The 21,895-nt window shown below is 36.9% G+C and overlaps 1 protein-coding gene across 1 annotated transcript in view; it reads right to left on the reverse strand.

The window, feature by feature from the left end:
• baiap2l1b (BAR/IMD domain containing adaptor protein 2 like 1b) overlaps window positions 1-21,895 on the reverse strand; it is an 80,617-nt gene that overhangs the window by 24,317 nt on the left and 34,405 nt on the right. The window contains exons 4-6 of the mRNA XM_079833052.1: window positions 21,760-21,821; window positions 12,307-12,378; window positions 11,225-11,359 (exon numbers count right to left, since the gene is read on the reverse strand). Of these exons, the coding sequence (XP_079689178.1) occupies window positions 11,225-11,359; window positions 12,307-12,378; window positions 21,760-21,821 (269 nt within the window). The remainder of the gene's footprint in view (window positions 1-11,224; window positions 11,360-12,306; window positions 12,379-21,759; window positions 21,822-21,895) is intronic.

Here is a 21,895-nt window from a genome sequence, read left to right on the forward strand (position 1 = left end):
CGTCTGAAAGAAGAATGTCATAAATACCTAGGATGACTTGAGGATGAGTAAATCATGCGATCAGTTTCATTTTTGATTGAACTATCCCTTTAAGTATGTAGCCTGTAGATGTGCAGGTGTATTCACATGGGCACACCCTCATGCCGGCATAATGCAGGTGACGTGAGAGAGCATTCATCTCGCAATGCTTTTCATCAGATCTCCACTCCTCACAGAAGACACAGTGATCTCACTGATGAGTGAAAGCCAAAGAACGCACCACATCCCTCCCCTCCCCTCCTCCACTGGCTGTCATAAAAAAAAAAGGAGATTTTGGGTCTGGTGGTGTTACTAGTCACTATGATTTTGCTTTCTCTCATCTTTGAGCATTCGGTCTATGTCTTGTTTTGCCTGTCTGTGTCTCTCTTTCTTAAGCACTTCATCTCCATAGACTGGTGAAATGGGATACCAAAGTGGAAGCAACAGCATCTGGAGCAAAGGTCAAAATTACACTATTTAAAGGGGAAGCTACCACAGGTGAACAGGTTGACTTTGCCCATTTTATTAATCAAAATGAAATTGTGATGCATTAAAATACACATAACAACAGGATTTGTTTGTGACTACTCTTTTGAATTCAAATGTTGACTACAATATGCAAATTAGGACACTTAACCCTCTAAATGGCAAGACCATAAAGAGAAATCAGAAAATTAATTTATTGCTATTTTCCATCTTCTTAGGGCACAAAAAATAAAATGTCATGATTTTATTTATTTTTTTTAAACATGACTTTTATTTTTTATTTTAATGTTTGTATCCCCCAGGATGCGTCGCCAGTTTGGGGGTGTAAATTCATGGAAAGAAGAACGCTTGTTTGGCATTGTGCGTTACAACATTTTAGCCATATTCTTAAAACATGTATTCTCTCACAACTTAAACTAAACATTCTTTGTCCAATTCTGTTGAACAATAAGCATAATGCCTACTTATGAATATATTATAGCCTACTGTATCATATTTAATACGCACATTTCTAGGGCCTATAAATTATCAATGAGACCAAAACTTTGCTGAAAAACCTGTTGTACACAATCTACTTCATGCCTTCTGTCTTCTGACTGATATTTTAGCAATTTTTTCATATGAATGTAAATGTCAAATATGACAACAGGCTATTGGGGAACATGTATTTGTCCATCTCTCAGTTATCATTCATTTGCAATGAATTGCATATATGAGCCATAAAAGCCTGATGTATAAATATGATACTCAACAAAAAAAGCACATGCATATACTATATATATATACAGTAACATATTAAATATATATTTTTTGCTGAGTATCATATTACACGCACACGCGCACGCGCGCACACACACACACACACACACACACACACACACACACACACACACACACACACACACACACACACACACACACACACACACACACACACACACACACACACACACACACACACACACACACACACACACACACACACACACACACACACTGTGCCTTTAATTAAAAAAAGATTTCTAAAGATTTTGGACTTTCCATTCATCAAAGAATCATGAAAAAATGTATGTCAATAATATTTAGCAGCACAGCCGTTTTCAACATTGATGATAATAATGAGAAATGTTTCTTGAGCATCAACTCATCATTTTAGAAAGATTTCTGAAGGATCATGTGACTCTAAAGGAGTAATGATACAGCTTTGATCACAGGAGTAAATTACATTTTACAATATATTCACATGGAAAACTCTTTCATTAAATTGTAATAATATTTCAAAATATTACTGTTTTTACTGTATTTTTCATTAAATAAATGCAACCTTGGGGATTAGAAGAGACTTTTCAAAACATTAAATAATCTTACCAACACACAACTTTTGCACGGTAGTTCATGTAAATAAATAGGATTTATATATATATATATATATATATATATATATATATATATATATATATATATATATATTTTTTTTTTTTTTTTTAACTTAACAATGAAATGCTTTGACATTTGAGAGGCTGGGGCACTGAATGAGGTGGCCTAGTTTGAGAAAGGGGGTCCCTGTAAATGCTCAAATGACTTGGTCCTGTATAAAAACTAACTTCAAGGTAAACTAGCTATTATGAAACATGATATAACATTTAGTATGAACAAAAGGTCTTTGAAAGACACAAGACCAATGGTAAAGAAGTAGGAGGCGGTGACATTTAATTACACAAATCAAACATCCACAGGCGTGTTTTTTGAAAGTTTGCTAGATGAAGCTGAAAATATAGTGGAAAGTCATAATCTGTAATCAAAATAATAATTTATGTCTGTATTAACTCCCCTTCATTCATTCATCAGGTGACTCAAGGTCAAGTATTCTACACAAAGCTGTAAACACCACAGTCCCAACTCACAGCCGGGGACCATAATCTACACGCTACACCTGGCACGACATTTCCTGTCTGCATTAAACCTTTGGATCAATTGTTAATAAAGAGGAAGGGCCAGCCTTTTATTCACTTGTTTTTCAAGCACAGGTACTGCTATAAATGGCAAATGAAAACAATAAAGGCTGGTGGTGCAGGAAGGGGCGGCCCGCGGGCAACCCCTCCTAATCAAGGGAAAGGCCTGAGGTCCTTACAGCTGATCTTAATCCACTTCCTCCTTTGTGTGCCAACATTTTCCAGTCAGTCTGAATCATGTGTGGTTAAACAGGCCACCACCATCCACAAATAAACCATACACTAGACAGCAGGGTCAGAATGGTCAGCTAGTTGTCCGACAATCAACTAGTCTTGATTGTTTTTAGCATTCAAATTCTTTTAGCTTTAATCATTTAAATGGATGTGCTTTAAATCGAATCAAATTAGAAAAGCCCTCTCAGAAAAATGTCTCATTTGAGTCTAGTAGGGGTCTCCCTGACTAAGGATTATCAAGTCGTGCCTATAGTTAGCAGAGGCGAATCGTGTGTGTGTTTGTGTGTGTGTGTGTGTGTGTGGGGGGGGGTCTTCTTTTAACATTTTAAAGCCACGATGTACAGAAGATCACACAAAGATATAGAAGAACATGTATAAAAACATTTTGGATCAATAAACCTAAAAAATAAATAACTGCAGAAAGGCCACCCCTCAGAAAGGATTTGCATTTCACAATTCGGCAATTTAATTAAATCGGCTATATTGCCTGTGCGAGCACGCTCTAAGTACAGCGTACTTACAACATTGACGCACCGATAAACAATCAAACATTAATGTACAGAATTAAATCAGATCAGAATATAGCTTTCTAATAAATATTAAAAAAAAAACGAAATAAGTCAGAATCAAGGTACAGGACAAATGTGTGAAAAATGCCTAAAGTGCTCAACTTTGTCTTTTTAACTGCAGAACTGCAACAATAAATGCTAAACTGAAGTGGAAGTCTTTTTGCTAAACATTTCCACAGCATCCAAAAATCACATTGGAACCGGCTGACATTTTTTAAATCACTTGTACCCTTCCTAATCTAAAAAAAAAGTATTTCCCCCTGCCTGTGTCCGTTTGAGTCTTTTACAATTGTGTGCGAGGAAAACCTGTAGTTCTATGCGAAATCAGACATCAGCCCATTTCACACAACAATCCCAGGAAATTTCTAGAATGACTTTACCGGTAAATACACAAATGTGCTGTTCACACAAGCAATGGCGCTTTTTACCGGTAAGAGACCGTTCACACATCAGCGCCAAAATAAATGCTGTGATGTCAGTCATCTTTAAACTCTGCGCGCTGTCTTCATTCGCCCGCATGAGAAGTGCGTTAGTTTCACCATCTGTTCAATTTGACAGCATATGTTGACGTCTGAGTGAAAGGCATCAAACAGAACACGTTTTTGCTCTTAAAAACACGAGACGCGTGTAATAGTATCAACTGCAGAGCCGCTGCGCTGATAAATGGAAAAGAAGGCTCGGCCTCGAGCGTGACACGCTGAAAAAGCTGCGATATGTGCCGCAACAGTGAAAAATGATCATTTAGTGCATATTTAAATAGAAAAACTATTAAAAAGCTTTCTGTAATAATATCTCCATAAGAACTTATGATTGGCCCAAAGCAGCCTTCTTACGTCAGTGTGTTCTGACTTCGTACGCGCTCATACCAGTAATCTTCACACAGCTCACATTACCGTAATGTTACAACTTTACCGTACTGGTAAATTGCCAGAAATTATTTACCATTATTTTTGTTCACACATGATCTCTTACCGGTAATTTACCAGTAAAGACAGAATGTGTGAAAGGGGCTATTGAGCATATAGCCAAAACGGGTTGATCCTCGTTTCATAACACCTCTGTGAAGATTCAACTGTGAGATTTGTAGTCAAATCAGGCTCCTCCTATCAAAGCATCGAATCTTCGACTATTCGGGGTCAGCCATAGTGTCTAGTGGATGTGACTCTGAAGCAGGGCATCTGCAGGGTTTTTAAAATGAAATTTAAGGCTTTTACAGAGCTTTTTTAGAACCTGCACAAATATGTGTTTTGTCTGCATTTGTTTTTATGACTCTCAAATTGACGGTAGCCGTCGACTTGCATTATATAAAATCACAGAGGACCACGTTTCAGCAAAAAATCTTCTATACATTTCTACTGGAGAAAAACCCCCCCAATATTTTGGTTGGCTGAGGGTGAGTAAATCAACAGCAAATTTTCATTTTTGGGTGAACCATCCCTTTAAGACATTCCTTTATGATAAGACTTTTCTTATACAATTTAAGACTTGTCTGCGCCGTTAACCTTGTGGGCAGCGCGTCAACACGTGGTGCCATTGCGATTCTGGCGATCCGTGTTCGAATCCCGGCTCGTGGACCCGACAAAACCCGACGAAGTGACTGTTGCTGTTGGTCGGCGTTTGTCAGTGTAGTGTGAATTGACCTTAAACCAGCTGAATTACACAGCGTTTCCTAAAGACAAACTAGTTGACTAATCAATTTTGAAAATACGTAGTTCTGAGTGTGAGGTGGGCAGATTTAAAAACACATTGAGGACACATGAGGGTCTCTCTCTTACACATGTGCATTGTGTGTCTGGCTATAGCGCACAGTCTGGTCAGCTGAGATAACAGCTGCATTTTCTGCAACATTACAGACGAATACACACACACACACACACACACACACACAGAGAGTTAAAAGCACCAGCGTATCTGTCCGGGCGAACACATCCCAGAGAGCTGTGATGGATCCATGGGAGATGGACAGGGGCGTAAGTGTGCTATTTGTCTAGTTTATCATCACAGACCCGTGATAAAGTCTGTTGCTATGGACACCTTCATTCTTCCCCTGTGGAGGAAGGTAAACGAAAGCGAGGACATGCCACACACGGAGGAGAAGACATGAAAAACACACAATTCCAGACTAAACGGGCAAACCTCAAAAAGACAGATGCACACGGGTCACCACAGATCTTTTCCAAAACCTAGCGAGCGGCCGTGCTGTCTTCATAACTATCATGAAACGGATTTGGACAACAACACGCCACACAAATGCCTCACAACTGATTCCTACCAAGTCTGACATTAGCATGCTGCTACATGAACAACATGATGCTCTAAAATATAAATATACATAAACAACATTAGTTGTTGACTATGGAGCACAGATTCACAGCCTAAAGTAATATATTCAGAAGTCTTAAAGGGATTGTTCACCCAAAAATGAAAATTTTATCATCATTTATTCACCCTCAAGTTGTTCCAAACCTGAGTTTCTATCTTCTGTTGAACACAAACGAAGATATTTTGAAGAATGTTGGTAATGAAACAGTTGACAGTAGACATTGACTTCCATATAGGACAAAAATACTATGGAAGTCAATGGGGCCCGTCAACTGTTTCATTACCAACATTCTTCAAAATATCTTCTTTTGAGTTCTGCAGAACAAAGAAACTGATGACAAAATGTTCTTTTTACGGTGAACTATCCCTTCAAATCGTAGTCATGTTTTAATTTAGTTTTAATTTCCTATACATTATTGATGGTATTCACTTCAGTCATTGCACTTCACTGTCTTTTCTTTAATGGAAAGCACACTTTCTATATTCATCTTAAATTATGTTATAGCATATTTATAAACTATCTAATAAAATGACAATCATTAGGTGATAATATTATTAAGTATTATAATATATTAAAAAGATAGATACCACAAAGTTGGGAGAATGAAATTGTCCAAAATGTCTTGGTATGCTGAAGCATTAAGAGTTCCTTTCACTGCAACTAAGGGGCCAAGCCCAACACTCCAAAAACCCAACAAAACAGAAACTCTTCTAAATTAGCATAAACCATTATTCACTACCAAAATCTCCCACTTAACATTAATCTTGCACATGAAAAAAACATGTTGCACTTAATTTTAATATTTACTCTCCTTTTTGAGCGTCATGGCAAATCATGCTGGAAAATAGAAACCCCAGCCCAATTTCGGTTCAATTTAAGTTAGTCTAAATTAAAAGAAACAAGTTCATAAAACTCAAAACAATGAAACAATTCAGATGACTTATATGTGTCAGTTTTGTGAACTCAAAACATGAAGTTAATTTATAAAGTTCATTAGATTGAACACAGTTTTTAAATTTAAGTTTACCCTACTCAAACCAATTAATTATTTTGAGCTTTAGGGCTTATGGTGTATGTGAAACGCACAATATTTTGTCTAAAATGTAAGAAACTTCTTGTTTCGTAGGCTATATATTTTGGTTGTGAAAACATGCTTTTGCACTTTGTGCAATCATGCTTTTATTAAGTTTATATAAGTAGCAGACGATACATTTACAGTCAAACCAAAATGTATTCAGACATCTTCAACATTTTCTCACATTATCAGTTTATTCGCTATAGTTTAGAAAATGGTAATACAATGTGACAAGAACAGAGTTAAACTGTCAGAACAAATTCATCTTGATAATGTCAGATAACTGTTAGAAAGGTATGTAATGGATTACAATCAACTAATCAGCTGTTAAATTTAAGTACACAATTAGATAATACCAATTTAGGTCAACCAATGACCAAGCAATGCTTCATTTTGTTCAGTCTGTGACGTAAAATGTCGCATTAGCAATTACAGAAAAAATACTTCGGCAAAACATGGTCACGTCAAAGTGTCTAAATCATTTTGGTCCCAAATGTTTATCAATTTTACTGGTAGTCACTGTATGAAGAATTTTTGGTTATAATATGTCACAGTTTACATTATTTTGCTATCCTCACTTACATAAATTAACTATAGTGTCCTGCACCCACTAGTAAAAAATCATATCTGGTGTCTGAATCATTTTTGGTTTGTGTTAAAGTCTTTGTCAAAGCCTCATGTTTAGTCTGTACTGCGTGAGGAGTGAATGAATCGCTGAATGTGTGATTTACTTTGCATCGCATCAGCGACTCATTTTGACTTCCCATATCGTCTCAGCTGTCGAGGTCAGCAGAGACTGATTACGAGGAACACGGGAGCGGTGAAATGTCAGGATGTCAATGATGTGCTGTCTGGAACAAACAAAGGGAAGAGGTATGTCTCATCACAGACACGGCCGTGACTGGCACATCCATCCATCATTGGTGGGTGAGAGAGAGAGATATGACAGTAAATTCCACAGTGAGGTTAGACATTAGCCATCAGGGTGCAGACGCACAGAGCAAAGTAATTAATTTCTGCAGGCTAGCCTGATGAACAGACAGTATGCAGAGAGTCTGAGCTCTGGGCTGGCAACCATGAGATGGTTATGATGAATAAACGCACCTGCCATTTACAGATCATAGGATTAGGGTCAGATTTCACATAAAGCTGTTTGCTAGTGGACTTTATTTATACAGTGGATGGATCCAGCACTACGGTCACACCCGAACAGAGTTTATGGAGGTGGTTGTGTTTGTGTGAGGTTTCACCCTCATTCAAGATAAGCAACGACAACGGCTCCTTTATGAATATGTTTCATATGAACACAAGCCTGCATCTGATAATGTCAAGTGGCAGACATTTGACAATGTGGCAGGGTGTGGGTTTGCAGTATGCTGCTATTATTCAAAATATATCTATAAAATGGATGGTTCAAGTCCTGCATGCTGTTTGGTCAGTTCAGCATTCCAGATAGGGCTGACACGCTACCAAGATTTTATGATGACCGATAACGCAGCTAATGCGCTATTAAATACACAGAAATATTAACTAAGAGTCCAGCCCTCTGTAAAGTCTCCTCCAGCACATCCCAAAGACTATCAATGAGTTTAAGGTCTAGACACATAGGAGCCAATTCATGTGTGGAAATAATTCTTCATTCTTTCACAGTTTGAGCTAATGAATCTTGACATTGTCATTCTGGAATATAGCCATGATTTGTCTTCCTACATGGCTGTTTAAGAAATAAAAAGCTACACACTCCATCAATTAGGGCTAGAAGAACTGTTACCAAACATATCACATGATAGAAATATAATAATCACTGCAATAATGATCCAATCATGTACTCTTAAGCGTTTGCCTATAGTGTGATGCAGGTTTGGCATCACTTTGTAGGGACAACCGACAGTTAGCATCGCACTGGTTTGATTTTCCCACAGGCTTTTGGATTATCGCAAAAATAAACAAGCTCTGTGAGCAACAAAAGTGTGTGATACTTGCACATTTTGTCCATCAAGATAATCATCAGAGAAGAACACAACGTGTTCAAGCCTAAATGTAGTCGCCAGAAGTAAAAGCTAAAGGCAGGCTATAAACGGACTACACCACGGTCGCTTGACTTCAACATCACCATCACTAACCTTCCGACAACTCTTTCAGTTTTTTATCTAAAACATTTTCCCAGAACGTTTGAGTTAGACTAGTTTATAAGAGCACAATTAATAAGGCTGTAAAAGCGGACTGGGTTTCTGTTCTGCGTGATGACGTTTAAATGTCCACGACAGCCTCTGTAGTCCCATTAGCCACTTGTTAGCAACCGCCTTTTTCAAGACATGTAACAGCTTAAAAAAATTACGAGTGGGGTAACTGATGTATTTTATGTCATAGAATAATACATGAAAGTGTCTTTTCATGAGCCGTTTAACCAAAACCCCATTAAAAAAAAACATTGACTTCAAGACGAGGGGACCGGAAGTGCTAAAATGCTAACTCGCTTCATTTTGGCCTACAAATTGATGGTCATACAATTTTGTACACTATTTTTCATAAAATAGATGGTTCCAGTCCTGCATTCTGATTGGTCAGTTCAGCATTCTAGATAGGGCTGACATGATACCAAGATTTTATGACTACCAATACCGCAGCTAAAATGCTATTGAATACACAGAAATATTAACTAATAATAACTAACACAGAACTTCAAAGCTACATGTCATTACTGCTACATGGAAGTTGCTCCATGCAATTCTTAAATTCTGAACAAAAAACTAGCTCGAGCAATGAGTACTTTATTTTATGTGATGAATATGACATCATAACAGACAGTAGCAGGTGAAATAAACTGTAAAAGCAGATCCTTTACACTGTAAGACCAAAGTCTTCAGGATTTGCGGGGAACATTATAATTGCGAATAGATTCTGATATAAAAAAATAAATAAAAAAAAATCAAGGTTTGCTGTGCCTGTTTGTAGGGCTGAGGAATTTGGCAAAATGTTGTAATTATATCAGTGTGGCTATAATTAAGGAATAATTAACGACAGGCTGTTGAATTATTCGAAAAAAAATCCACAATACGTTACACCTCGGGTGTGCATTATTTTCTAATAATTCAACAGCCCGGTGTCAATTATTCCACTTATACTACATCTCAAAACATTGTTCAGATGATGTATTTCAAGACATCATGTGTTCATGTGTCAGGTTTTTGTACTTAAAACGCTCTTTTGTGTGTAACTCTAATTTATTACGCATCTTATCCCAAGATCAATTATAAAATTGATCCATACAGACATAATATATAGAATATTTAATATACACATGGGACCACAAATCAACCAAATTCAATATTTAATGCTAGGGTTGCACGACATTTGAAATAAAACGATATTGTGATATTTTGTTTTTCTGCTATGTATATTTCGATATAAAAACAGTTTCACAAGAAACATTCCTATTTGGAAAGAATTCTTAATGCTAGAATGACAAGGGTGATTTTGTAGGGGAGCAAATCTATAAATAATAAACAAATTACAAGCTAGGGATGCAACAATACAGTTAGTCCACGGTTCAATACATACCTCGGTTTTTAACCACAGTTTTCGGTTCGGTTCTGATGGCTTGTCACATCAGTTTTTTGTTATTCTATTCTTAGGCGACAGGAACAGCAAGAGGTTAAGGAGAAAAAAGACTATTTTTTATTGCAATACTCTTTCTTTATTTTACTTAAAAGAATTGAAAAACCTTACTTAAACTTAAAACTTTACTTTAAAAAAAAACCTTGTACACATTCCTTGTGTATTGTAAAATATAAAATCAGCTCAGAGCTGGACAGCAGCATTTAAGTATGAAATTGAATGAATAAATGTAAAAATAAAACACTACATAGACTTCACTATAACATATACATTGATTCTTATTAAAGCTACTGTATTAGTTTTTCAGTCAAGAGCAATGAGTGATTTTCTCTTTGTCTTTTGTTGTTGTATTAACATTAAAGGGATAGTTCACTCAAAATGAAAATTCTGTCATTGAGAAATGAATACAGGTTTGGAATAATATTAGAGAGAGTAAATAATGACATCATTTTAGAGGTGAACTGTCCCTTTTTACGGACAGCGTGTTCACTATAGGCTGCGCTGCTGTCAATTTAAGACCTGCGTGCATCTAATATACAGACACGCGCAATTTTACTTTCACTTTAGACATAACCGACTGTGTTTATGTTAACCTTGTCATAATCATAGATAAATACAATAGAACAAAGATACAAATGAAATAAACAGTGCAGATCTGCACGATTCTGGATGAATTGAGAATCACAATTTTTTTTTTGTTAACAAACTTGAAGCCATTTGTTTATTTGATTCAAATTTCAATAATCAAACATGCGTGTCTAATCAATGTAATAATTGATTGTGAGATGGATTCAAAATTGTTTTTATCATAAATATTTCATTAAACTTTTAAAGAATAATTTTTGTGTAGCTATGATATTGTCAGTAATGCTTCTGTGTATTTGAAAAATAAAAACAAATGTGCGCGTGTATAGGTACTGTATATACGCGTTTGTAAAAACACACGTACCTCGTTCTCTTTACTCTCATACTTCGAAGCGTTCTTTCCTTGACTTTTCCTTCTGAGTTTCTTCAGATCTGACTGCGACCTCTCCAGCGAGTCCTGCTTCATCTTGTGTTCGGTCTGATATCTCTTAAACGTGGCCTGTGGACAGACAGCATTCGATTAGTGTCACACAGGGACAGGGAGACGTGTCCACACACGCATGGTGTGTCAGTGTGAAGAGGAGTTTGATTGACTTCTGCTCTAGATGCAGACAGGAAACAAATAGTGTGGCATGAGCCTGACTGATTCTCATTCCCATCTCTTAAGAAAATGCAGTCCCACAGGCAAGGGTTATAAGCATCTGCAGAGAAACATATGTGGACACCAACGTTGGGAACAAAGTAATGGCACAACTCAAGTTTCATCAGTATTAAAATAAATGTAAATGTAAATACACTACTGTTCAATAGTATGAGGTCGATGAGAATTTTAATGTATTTCAAATCCGTTTCTTATGCTTACCTAGGCTGTATTTATTCAATCACAAATACAGTACATTTTTATTTTTTACGATTTAAAAAAACTATTTTCTATTTTTATACATTGTAAAATGTAATTTATTCCTGTGGTGGTATTTTCAGCATCATTACTCCAGTCTTTAGCATCACATGATCCTTCAGAAATCAATGATTTGCTCATTATTATCCATGTTAAAAACATGTTGTGCTGCTTTATATTTTTGTGAAAACTGTCTGTCTTTCTTGTTACTTTTGATCAATTTAATGCATTCTTGCTGAATAATCACAAAACACTAAATAATAATTTCTTAAATACTGACTGCAAAATTTTGAACGGGAGCTAAAATCTGTTCAAATCCAAAACTGCTTTTGCAACTTGCAACAGAGATTTTGTGCCACAGAAATACTTTATTTTATTTTTTAGTTGTTTGTTATTTTATAGTTGTCAAATTAATTTTTTAGTTGTTTAGTTATTTTATAGTTGTCAAATTAAAAACAACCTTCACCCTCAAATTATCTTCAATATAGTTACTTTTTGTAAGTATTTAAAGTGGCTTCCCCATCAATGATGAACATATGGCAGCTCACCGTCATGTATTTCACATCCATGTCGGTCTTCCTCTCCAACTCCGCAATAACCTCCCGATGAAAGCGCCTGAACTGTAGAGAAAGAGGAGGAGGCAAAAATGATAATATGGTTTGGTGTTACAGTGTGCTGGTGAGATGCCTACATTGATAAGCACACACACACACACACACACACACACACACACACACACACACACACACACACACACACACACACGCACACACGCACACACGCACACACAGAAACCCTCTCTAATGCGAGTAAATCACTCACATATGCAATCAAATTTTTAGACCAAATTTGCTAATAAACTGTACGGTTTCAGTCACCTGTGATTGAGTTACAGACAAAAACTACATACTATATTTTAAAGTGACAGCAGCCTAATATTCCTTCTGCTGTCTGTGTTTTAATGTTAATCAAACAAACACTCAAAATCACTCAAAGGCTAACTTTTGTAACTTTAATAAGGATTCATCTATATCTAATTTATACAGTGAAGACTATGCCATGCTAGTTTACATTGGATTAGGCTACCATTTCATTTTTGTACCTAATCTACCCAATCTGTCTCTAACTTCTGTTAGATTTACCTGAAAAACACAGTTTAATTCATTTAATACTTTGTTCTACTGTGTTTACTTGTCTGAAATAGTGTTTGAAATGTATATTTAAAAAAAAAAAAAAAAAAAAATTACTAGCCAATGGTGACTAGAGCTTCAGTGTGTCTGTAGAGGGTTACACACACACACACACACACAAAATGAGGCAACTGGGTGAGTCGGCAGGCAGTTTACTGTTGTTGTATAAGCTAAAGTGCTTGTAGAGAAGATGAGTCACAAACAAAACAGAGGGATACCCACACACACACGCGCATGCACACTAACCCATCAACCTAATGAAGGAAGGCGAGAGCGCTTGCATCAACACCTCATCATCATGGCTACAAGTGAGCCCTCCCACCTCTTTCTGCTCCACTAATCTGTTCTTACCCCTCTTTTAAAAAAACAGAATCAGAGAGATCCCACGCTCCCAGCGTTTGCCTACACTTCCTGACGCTGACACGTCTTCATTAATGCATGTCTTCATTCAGAAAAATGCTTCATTTGAGACGAGAGGAATCACTGTTGTGTTTTAGACGTGTCTGCCCTATATTCAAGACATTCTCCTTTCATCATTGCATACTTCTACAGAAGTATTTTTAGGTTCTGGCTACTATGTAACCGTGTCCTGTAGATCTGATGTGGAAATGCACCTGTAAATGTCATGAGTAAGGCTGCAACTAACGATTATTTTAATCTATTGACTATCCGCTTGTAAAGTTGTGTCGTAAGGAACGCCGTTTCTGGGTCCAAGCCTCAACTCGTTTCACTTGAGAATGCCATCGACGGCCGTTTATGAGCGCTATTTATTCATATTAAACATCAAACATTTTAAAAAGTTAAACATTTTAAATACTTACAGTCTACACAACAGTCTCTGTGCTCACAGCGTCACAGATAGGGTTGGGTATCGTTTGGGTTTTTTTCGATTCCGGTGCCAAACCGATACTTTTAAAACGGTTCCGGTGCCTAAACGGTGCCTGAACCGATACTTTTTTTTTTTTTAAAGGCCACCAAACGAGGTGGATAACATTAAATGGCTTTTTATTTATTTATTTATTTATTATTTAAATTGAACCATTTATTAAAAGTTGAATGTATACTTAAAAGTATGAATATAAATAAATACAAAACACAATTTACTTATTTACAAATTATAATTGACATATTTACAAATTCACAGTAAAACCTAAGCCACCCAACTACAACAAGCCTAATATAACTCTAAACAGTTACAGTAATAACAGCAGTCGTCTGTTTTCTTGCTCTGCTACAAACCAGCTTCGAGCTTCAGCTTTATTTTGAAATATGATCATATTCTCTGGCTAAATATTTTAGAACACATCGCCTTAATGTTTCCATGGCGACGCGTCATGTTTCTCACATGACACAGCAGCCGCAATAGCGCTGACAGCTCAGCTGTATCGGGTTTATTTCGCTTTTTCTTTTTATTCAAAATATTCACAAACTTCTTAACTGTGTCACGAACTATCTGATGTTCAAATGTGTGAGTGAATGTGTGTTAGTTGATCTATAAAGCGCAATGGGCGGCGCCATGTTAGTTTGCGCCTCAGAATCGGATCTGTCGGATTTACAACACTTGAGTTCATTCTCGTCTCACGAAATACATGAAAGTAATTGACCAGTGAACTGGAAGAAGAATAGAGTAAACGATATAGTTACTATATAATGTGCATTTATCTGATGTGAATAAAACACGTAACGTTAGTCAAATTATAACCGTCTGAAAGGATTGTCATTGCCGCTTTCATAGACATCAGTGTGTGTTTTTTGCTAGTACTTATGAACATTTAAATGTCTGAAACCTGAAATAAACATGATGTCGTTGAAAACACTGAATAGTTGTCATGAGTTGTGATGTGACCAGCGCTGAGCGTCTGTCTCTGGCTCAGCCAAAGCACGTTTGAATTTTGGCACCGAAATGAGGAACCGAAATCTGCGTTCTGATTCGGTCCGGTACATACCGGTTATATAAGTACCGGTGCCATATTGGAACCGGATTTCGGTACCCAACCCTAGTCACAGATATTAATATTTTAAAGATTTATAAAAGATGAATCACTGCCTGGCCATCTGGAATTTTGGTATGGAGATAAAGGTTATGATTATATATTTTTTGTAGTATTACACCACATTGTGTGTGTATATTAGCATTGTTTTGGATCCGGAAGCGCTGCCGTGTGACGTCAGACTTAACAACCGAATTGTTCAGATTAAGAAGTATTTTGCAGGATAATCAGCTAATTTAACAATTATTTTTCAGTTGATTAATCGAACCATTAGGAATGTTAATGATTAATCGATGATCGATTAATTGTCGATAATACATTTAATCGATGAAACTGATTGATCGTCGATTAAGCAGGGTTATGCACGTGCGTGCTGAACTGCGAAACACGTAAAGCAGACACAAGGAAAAATTACGCATTTTACAGCTGCAGTTACACCTTCATCATGACTATAAGTGTGTGTGTGCATACGCAGCCTTTTGTTTTGTGCAAATGTAAGTTGTAATGTTGTGTTTATTTTGTGTAGGCCTATATATATCTGATTTATCTCATATAGGAGGCATTTGGTTAAGAATTAACACGGTAGTAAAGCGTGCCGTTGATCAGCTTCAGCCCACGCAGCTCAAACAGCAATGCACAACTAATAATGAATATGATTGGGACGGTCATATTACATAACATTATAAAGAGAACAATATTGTAATAAATGGTTGTGAATTCATTGGGTCTAGTTGGCGTTTTCAGCGTGTAGTTACAGGAAGAGCGCGTCCACATTCTGAATAAAAGGTCTGAGGCGGCGTTGTTGACACGTTTTATTTGATAATAAAATAAGTAATTTAATTAAATGATCAATCGCATCGACTCATTTTACAATCTACTAGCCCTTTATTTAGATTAAAAACCTTCTCATTCATTTGGTGAGGAACACAGTGTTTTGAGCAGCATTTGCACGTTTATATTAATAAGCCGTAAATCATAATAATGAGCCTTAAATTATATGTATATATATATATATATATATATATATATATATAAATAATACATAGCCTAATCAGTGCTCAAACGCACACATAAAGCTCACCGCCAAACATTATGATTATGAATGTGGCGTGAAAAAACAGCAATGAGACTTTATCAATAACAATAATTTATAAATGTATCAATAATTTATTGATAAAGCAAAATCTGCTAATGTGCAGATATAAAATGTATCTGTAGTAGACATGTTTCTGTTTGCAATAGCCCTATACTGTGCTGTAAGATGGTGTGGTATAGCCATGCTGGACAACACTGGCAAAATGACGCTACCCCCTCGTTCACTGATCCACTCCCATCTGATCACATGCTCTGACAATAATAGCTTTCTAGGACTATACTTTATTTTGATAATTGGTCAAACATAAATCTATTCAATCTGATTCTATTGCATTGAACTGAATGAAGTATTTAATATATTGATATTTAATATTTTAATATATTTTCTGTCCAATTTTAGTCCGTTACTTTAAATAAAAGTGTGATTTTATATTATTGGCTTGTATTTTTTTAATTCAGATTCAATAAAATGATTGAATTTCATTAAAAAGTCTAATATCAAAACAATGATTCAAAGAAAAACTGATTTAAAATATGACATTTTAAAACGTCATTTTCATTTTTGGTTTTCGTCAAAGTGCATACAGCATTTCCGGTTTGAGCCCAGAATTTTCATTTTGGAAACTTTCCATGGAAAGTTAAGCTGGGGAATCTCTTGAATTAATAATTCAATGACAAACACATTTTTTTAACAGTCAATTGATATAAGTGCCAAGGTACTTTAAAAGGCGATTTACTCTATTTTGTGTTAAAGTGTTTATACCCAAACTAGGGATGCACCAAAATGAAAATTATGAGCGCAACCAAAAATACTGGATGCTCTTGTACCAAAAATATTTATTTCTTATTCTTCTTAAGCAGGGAAGAAAATGTCTCTATCTTGAGTGAATGTGACAGCAGATTGCTCCCGGTAAAATCAGTGAAGCTGACAAAGTCTACAATGGGCTTAGTTTTGTCACATCAGTTGCAGTGTGCAGTGTACTGATCGCATTTATGGTTTACATGTGTCATATACCCATGAATATTCCAGCTGATCTTTTATTAATTATTGATAATCTGAGTTATAAAATCACGTTAAACAAGCTAAATAAGTGATGGAATGTTATAGAGAATAGAACTACTATGTAGCATTGACATCGTACAATGCCCCGTTATGGTAAGTTTTTTCTCTTTCAGGTCATTTGCAACCTTTTTTAAAACCTGAAAGCTTCCATCTGCATTCATTGTTATTTGATGGTAAAGAACGGCCAGCACATTCAAAATGTCTCCTTTTGTTTTACATTGAAAAAGGTCTGGAATGACATGACGGTGAGTATGATGTTTTAATAATTTAAACTTTAATGCGATCACCCTAATTGACATGCTCTTTTTAACCCTTATTCTGTTTGTGCCAAAAAAAAAATTATAATAATTGTGATTAAATTATAAACTATTTTCATTTAACTATAACAGGCATTCAAAAAAGGTAGACCCTATCACAACTAATGGCCTCAACTAACACTTATGTTCTCTTATATCTGAATAAAAGCCTAAATAAAATCTGTTCATCGTATAAAAAGTGACAATATCTCTTCAGAAGACTTGGATTAGATTTCACTTAATACGGATTACTTTTATCATGTCTATTAACTTTTTTTTAGCTTATCAATTTTGTCCATCCATTGAAAGTCCACAAAATATACAAGAGAATACTAAAGATGCACTTTATTGCCAAAAGTATTGGGATACACCTAAATCGTTGAATTAATGTTTTCCAATCACTTCCATGGCCACAGGTGTATAAATCAAGCTCTAGGCTTGCAGACGCTTCTACAAACATTTGTGAAAGAATGGGTCGCTCTCAGGAGCTCAGTGAATTCAAGTGTGGTACCGTTATAGGTTGCCAACTGTGCAATAAGTCCATTCGTGAAATGTCCTCACTACTAAATATTCCACGGTCAACTGTTAGTGGTATTATAACAAAGTGGAAGCAATTGACATATCGGTAAGCCCCTCCCATAGAATGCAGATGAGCCAATGGCAGTTGAGTATCAGTCGCGCTGGGACCGGAACTCGGACATCTTTAGGTTTCAGCGCTATAGAGAAACATTGGAAAATCCGAAGCTGTCATCGGTTGATGGTGTTTATGCTACAAAATGGTCAACGTCATGCCTGAGGTACTGCAACACTGATTCCAGGGATCCTGAGAGGATTTTCTGGTTGTCATACTCTCATTGAGTTACTATTAAAGTTAGTAATTCCCTGCTAACGTACAAACCGACTAACTATAACTGTTCTCATGCAACGGTGTAACGTTAGGTCAGAAACATGAAGGTCAACATTTCAGTGCATCTCTCCATATTAAACTGATTAAATGTGAATTTATGTAATCTTACCCTGCGCCTGCGGTACAGGAACAGTGTTGATCCTGGATGTTATCATCTGCGATCGTAACAATTGGCTTCTCCCGTTTGCATTGAGATCTGTAAACCATCGCTTCCAAATTAATCTCTCACCATATTTATTTTATTCCCATTTTATTTCTGTGAGTTTAGACATGTTTAAAGGTCTGCATTATCTGTCTTATAAGGAGGACTCCTATTTTGATGGGTATTATAGTTTACGTGGAGTGAAAGGGAGAGCTTGCACGCAGTTTATCGGAGTTGTTTTGCAGATACAAAGTTCACTAGTTATTAACTGCACCCCCGAAAAGGCATAAGGTCTGTGTATATGTTTGTTTACTGTGAGTGTTTTTGTGTAATTTGCTGTGTATGTTAATAGTAATGCCACGGAGAGAGGGCTAGAGCGAGAGAGTTTGTGAATGAGATGTTAATGCGCACTTTTTTGAGTGAAAAACGATGTAACAAACTTCATAAACCATCAGTAAAGTTTGGCCATCATTCGGACGGGGTATACGCTACATTCTGTGTCCAAAAACATCTTGGGATAAGGTTTTCACACTGACAGCTGTACATTGTAAGACATAGCAACTTCGTTTGTTTGTCCGAGTTAGCAACAGTAACTAAGGGCTTACTAAAGGCTTAGGCCACGTCAAAACACAGAGCGGGTCACTTTCTGCAGAGTCAACAGCTACAGATCTCCAAACTTCATGTGGCCTTCAAATCAGCTCATGAACAGTGTAGAGCTTCATGGAATGGGTTTCCATGGCCGAGCAGCTGCATCCAAGCCTTACATCACCAAGTGCAATGCAAAGCGTGGGATGCCTGACTGCATTGTGCCAAGTGTAAAGTTTGGTGGAGGGGGGTTTGTGGTGTGGGGGTTGTTTTTCAGGGGTTGGGCTTCAGCATACCAAGACATTTTGGACAATTTCATGCTCCCAACTTTGTGGGAACAGTTTGGGTATGGCGACTTCCTGTTCCAACAAAGCAAGGTCCATAAAGACATGGATGAGTGAGTTTGGTGTGGAGGAACTTGACTGGCCTGCACAAGTCCTGAACTCAACCTGATAGAACCCCTTTGGGATGAATTAGAGCGGAGACTGTGAGCCAGGCCTTCTCGTCCAACATCACTGTCTGACCTCACAAATGCGCTTCTAGAAGAATGGTCAAACATTCCCATAAACACACTCCTAAACCTTGTGGAAAGCCTTCCCAGAAGAGTTGAAGCTGTTATAGCTGCAAAGGGTGGGCCAACTCCATATTAAACCCTACGGACTAAGAATGAGATGTCATTAAAGTTCATGTGCATGTAAAGGCAGGCGTCCCAAAACTTTTGGTAATATAATGTACCTTAATTTGTGTTCCGAAGATGGACAAAAGTCTTATTTGGAACGACATGAGTAATTAATTTGTGAAAGGATTAGTTCTCCCAAAAATTAAAATTACCCCATAATTGACTCACCCTCAAGTTATCCTAGGTGTATATAACTTTCTTCTTTCAGACGAATATATACGGAGTTATATAAAAACAAATATCCTGGCTCTTCCAAGCTTTATAATGGGAGTGAATGGTACCTTAGATTTTGAAATCCAAAAAAAGTGCATCCATCCATCATAAAAGTAATCCACACGGTTCCAGGTGGTTAACAAAGGCCTTCTGAAGCGAAGAGATGCATTTACACAAGAAAAATATCCATATCTAATATCAATATCTAACTTTATAAACTATAAATCACAGCTTCCTGTAATGGCCATACGCGAGTAGAGTTCGGCAGAAAAGTGACCTCTGACCCGAAGCATTGGCGAATTGACGAATGCGGAAGCGCAGAGGATAGAGCAAAACAAAACACCGCTTGGAAGATATTTTTTATATCCACCTGTTTCCAGGGGGCGCTACTGTAAAAAAGAATGTGGGTACAACTTCCGATGAGGCGGCGGAAGTTGTATACCAATGGTATTTTGTGTGCTAGTTAGTGAAGAGGCTAAGTGTTTTTCGGATCATTGGCAAGGTTTCAAAATGATCATTTTTACTATATTTTTTATCAGATGGTGCCACAAGGGTTAAGTGAAGGTTACTGTGAAGCAACATTTGCAACATGAATGACACACTAAACATTTCAGTTTAGTACATTTATTAGTTAATTAATAATATCACCATACAATAAACAATACAATTTTTGTGTCCTTAAATGTCCTTACTTTACTGACCTTCCACAAAAGCTGCTGCATGACTACAATAGCGTCCTGGCCCTGCAATTCATGAACAACCCGCGGTCTGTACTTCACCTGTCACTGATGCTAGCACCCATGCCTTATGATGGGATACGTGTAGGCCCAGGCTCTGCTCAATGTCCACTTTTAGATCGTTTCCGACAGATACTGATACGCCTCTGAGCTTTTCAAATTGCTCATCGCCTTACCATCACAGGCTATGGAATCTAGAAAATAGCTAAAAATGCTACTGAACGTGATACAAGGCCACTTCTTCACGTCATCCTCCCAACCAACTACCGCGGAGGGTAAAGGTACTGTTGTTTCACCCTTTTGAAAGTTCGTTGAGGTTGTGTTCCCACAAATTTGGATAGCTTGAAAACTTGTGGATAACTCCGATTTTATTCCTCTGAAAGAATGTCATATACATCTAGGATGGCTTAAGGGTGAGTAAATCATGGGCTAATTTTCATTTGTGGGTGAACTATCCCTTTAAGAGTCATACTATGTAGACTAACCACTTTAAATCATATTTGTGTACTAAAATGTATGTATATTAATACACGTTTTAGGCCTTAGTGTGAACACTGATAATATTATAAATCTACTAGTTTGACAGCAGTTATATTAGGAACAACAAACCCGAATGTTAGGAATGTTATCAAAATCACTACCCAGCAAATTCTTTGTCAGGTATTTAGGAATGATGATGGGTTATCAGATTTGTGAGAGCTTTGACTGTTTAAACATAGTCTTCTGTTGTTTGGCTTGTTTTTGATTCACAGGTTGCAGTCAGCAGTTGTTCTAGCAGGAACGTCCGTGTCATCATCAGGCCCTGGGCTCAGGTGCATCAACAGGCATGTTTAAACCTGCTCTGATTAAAAAAAAAAAAAATACAATCTAACACGCAGTGGGTGTGTCCGCTGTGTTCCTCCACTGATTCCTGGTGTTTACACGAATCAGACTGCCTGTACGTCAACAGGAATGAGTCCAAAATGTTTATGGGATGTTTGATATGAGGTTAAATTGCAGATGGTAATTGTTTGTTTGGGTGAGTGCAAGCTTGTGTTTGGTCAGCCAAGGATGTTTACAGCAAAGAAACAAACACAGACACACACTAAACAGGACACACTCACGTTCTCCTCCAGTTCTACATTGACTTTCCGGTGGACGTCTGAGATCTCCACCAGGACGACCCCTAAGGAGAGAGAAAAACACTTATTAGCCACTCACACCAACACAAAGACTATTAACACGTCCATTGTTTTTAAT

This window comes from Gobio gobio (genome assembly GCF_949357685.1).
Source record: "Gobio gobio genome assembly, chromosome: 1".
Classification (NCBI taxonomy): domain Eukaryota; kingdom Metazoa; phylum Chordata; class Actinopteri; order Cypriniformes; family Gobionidae; genus Gobio; species Gobio gobio.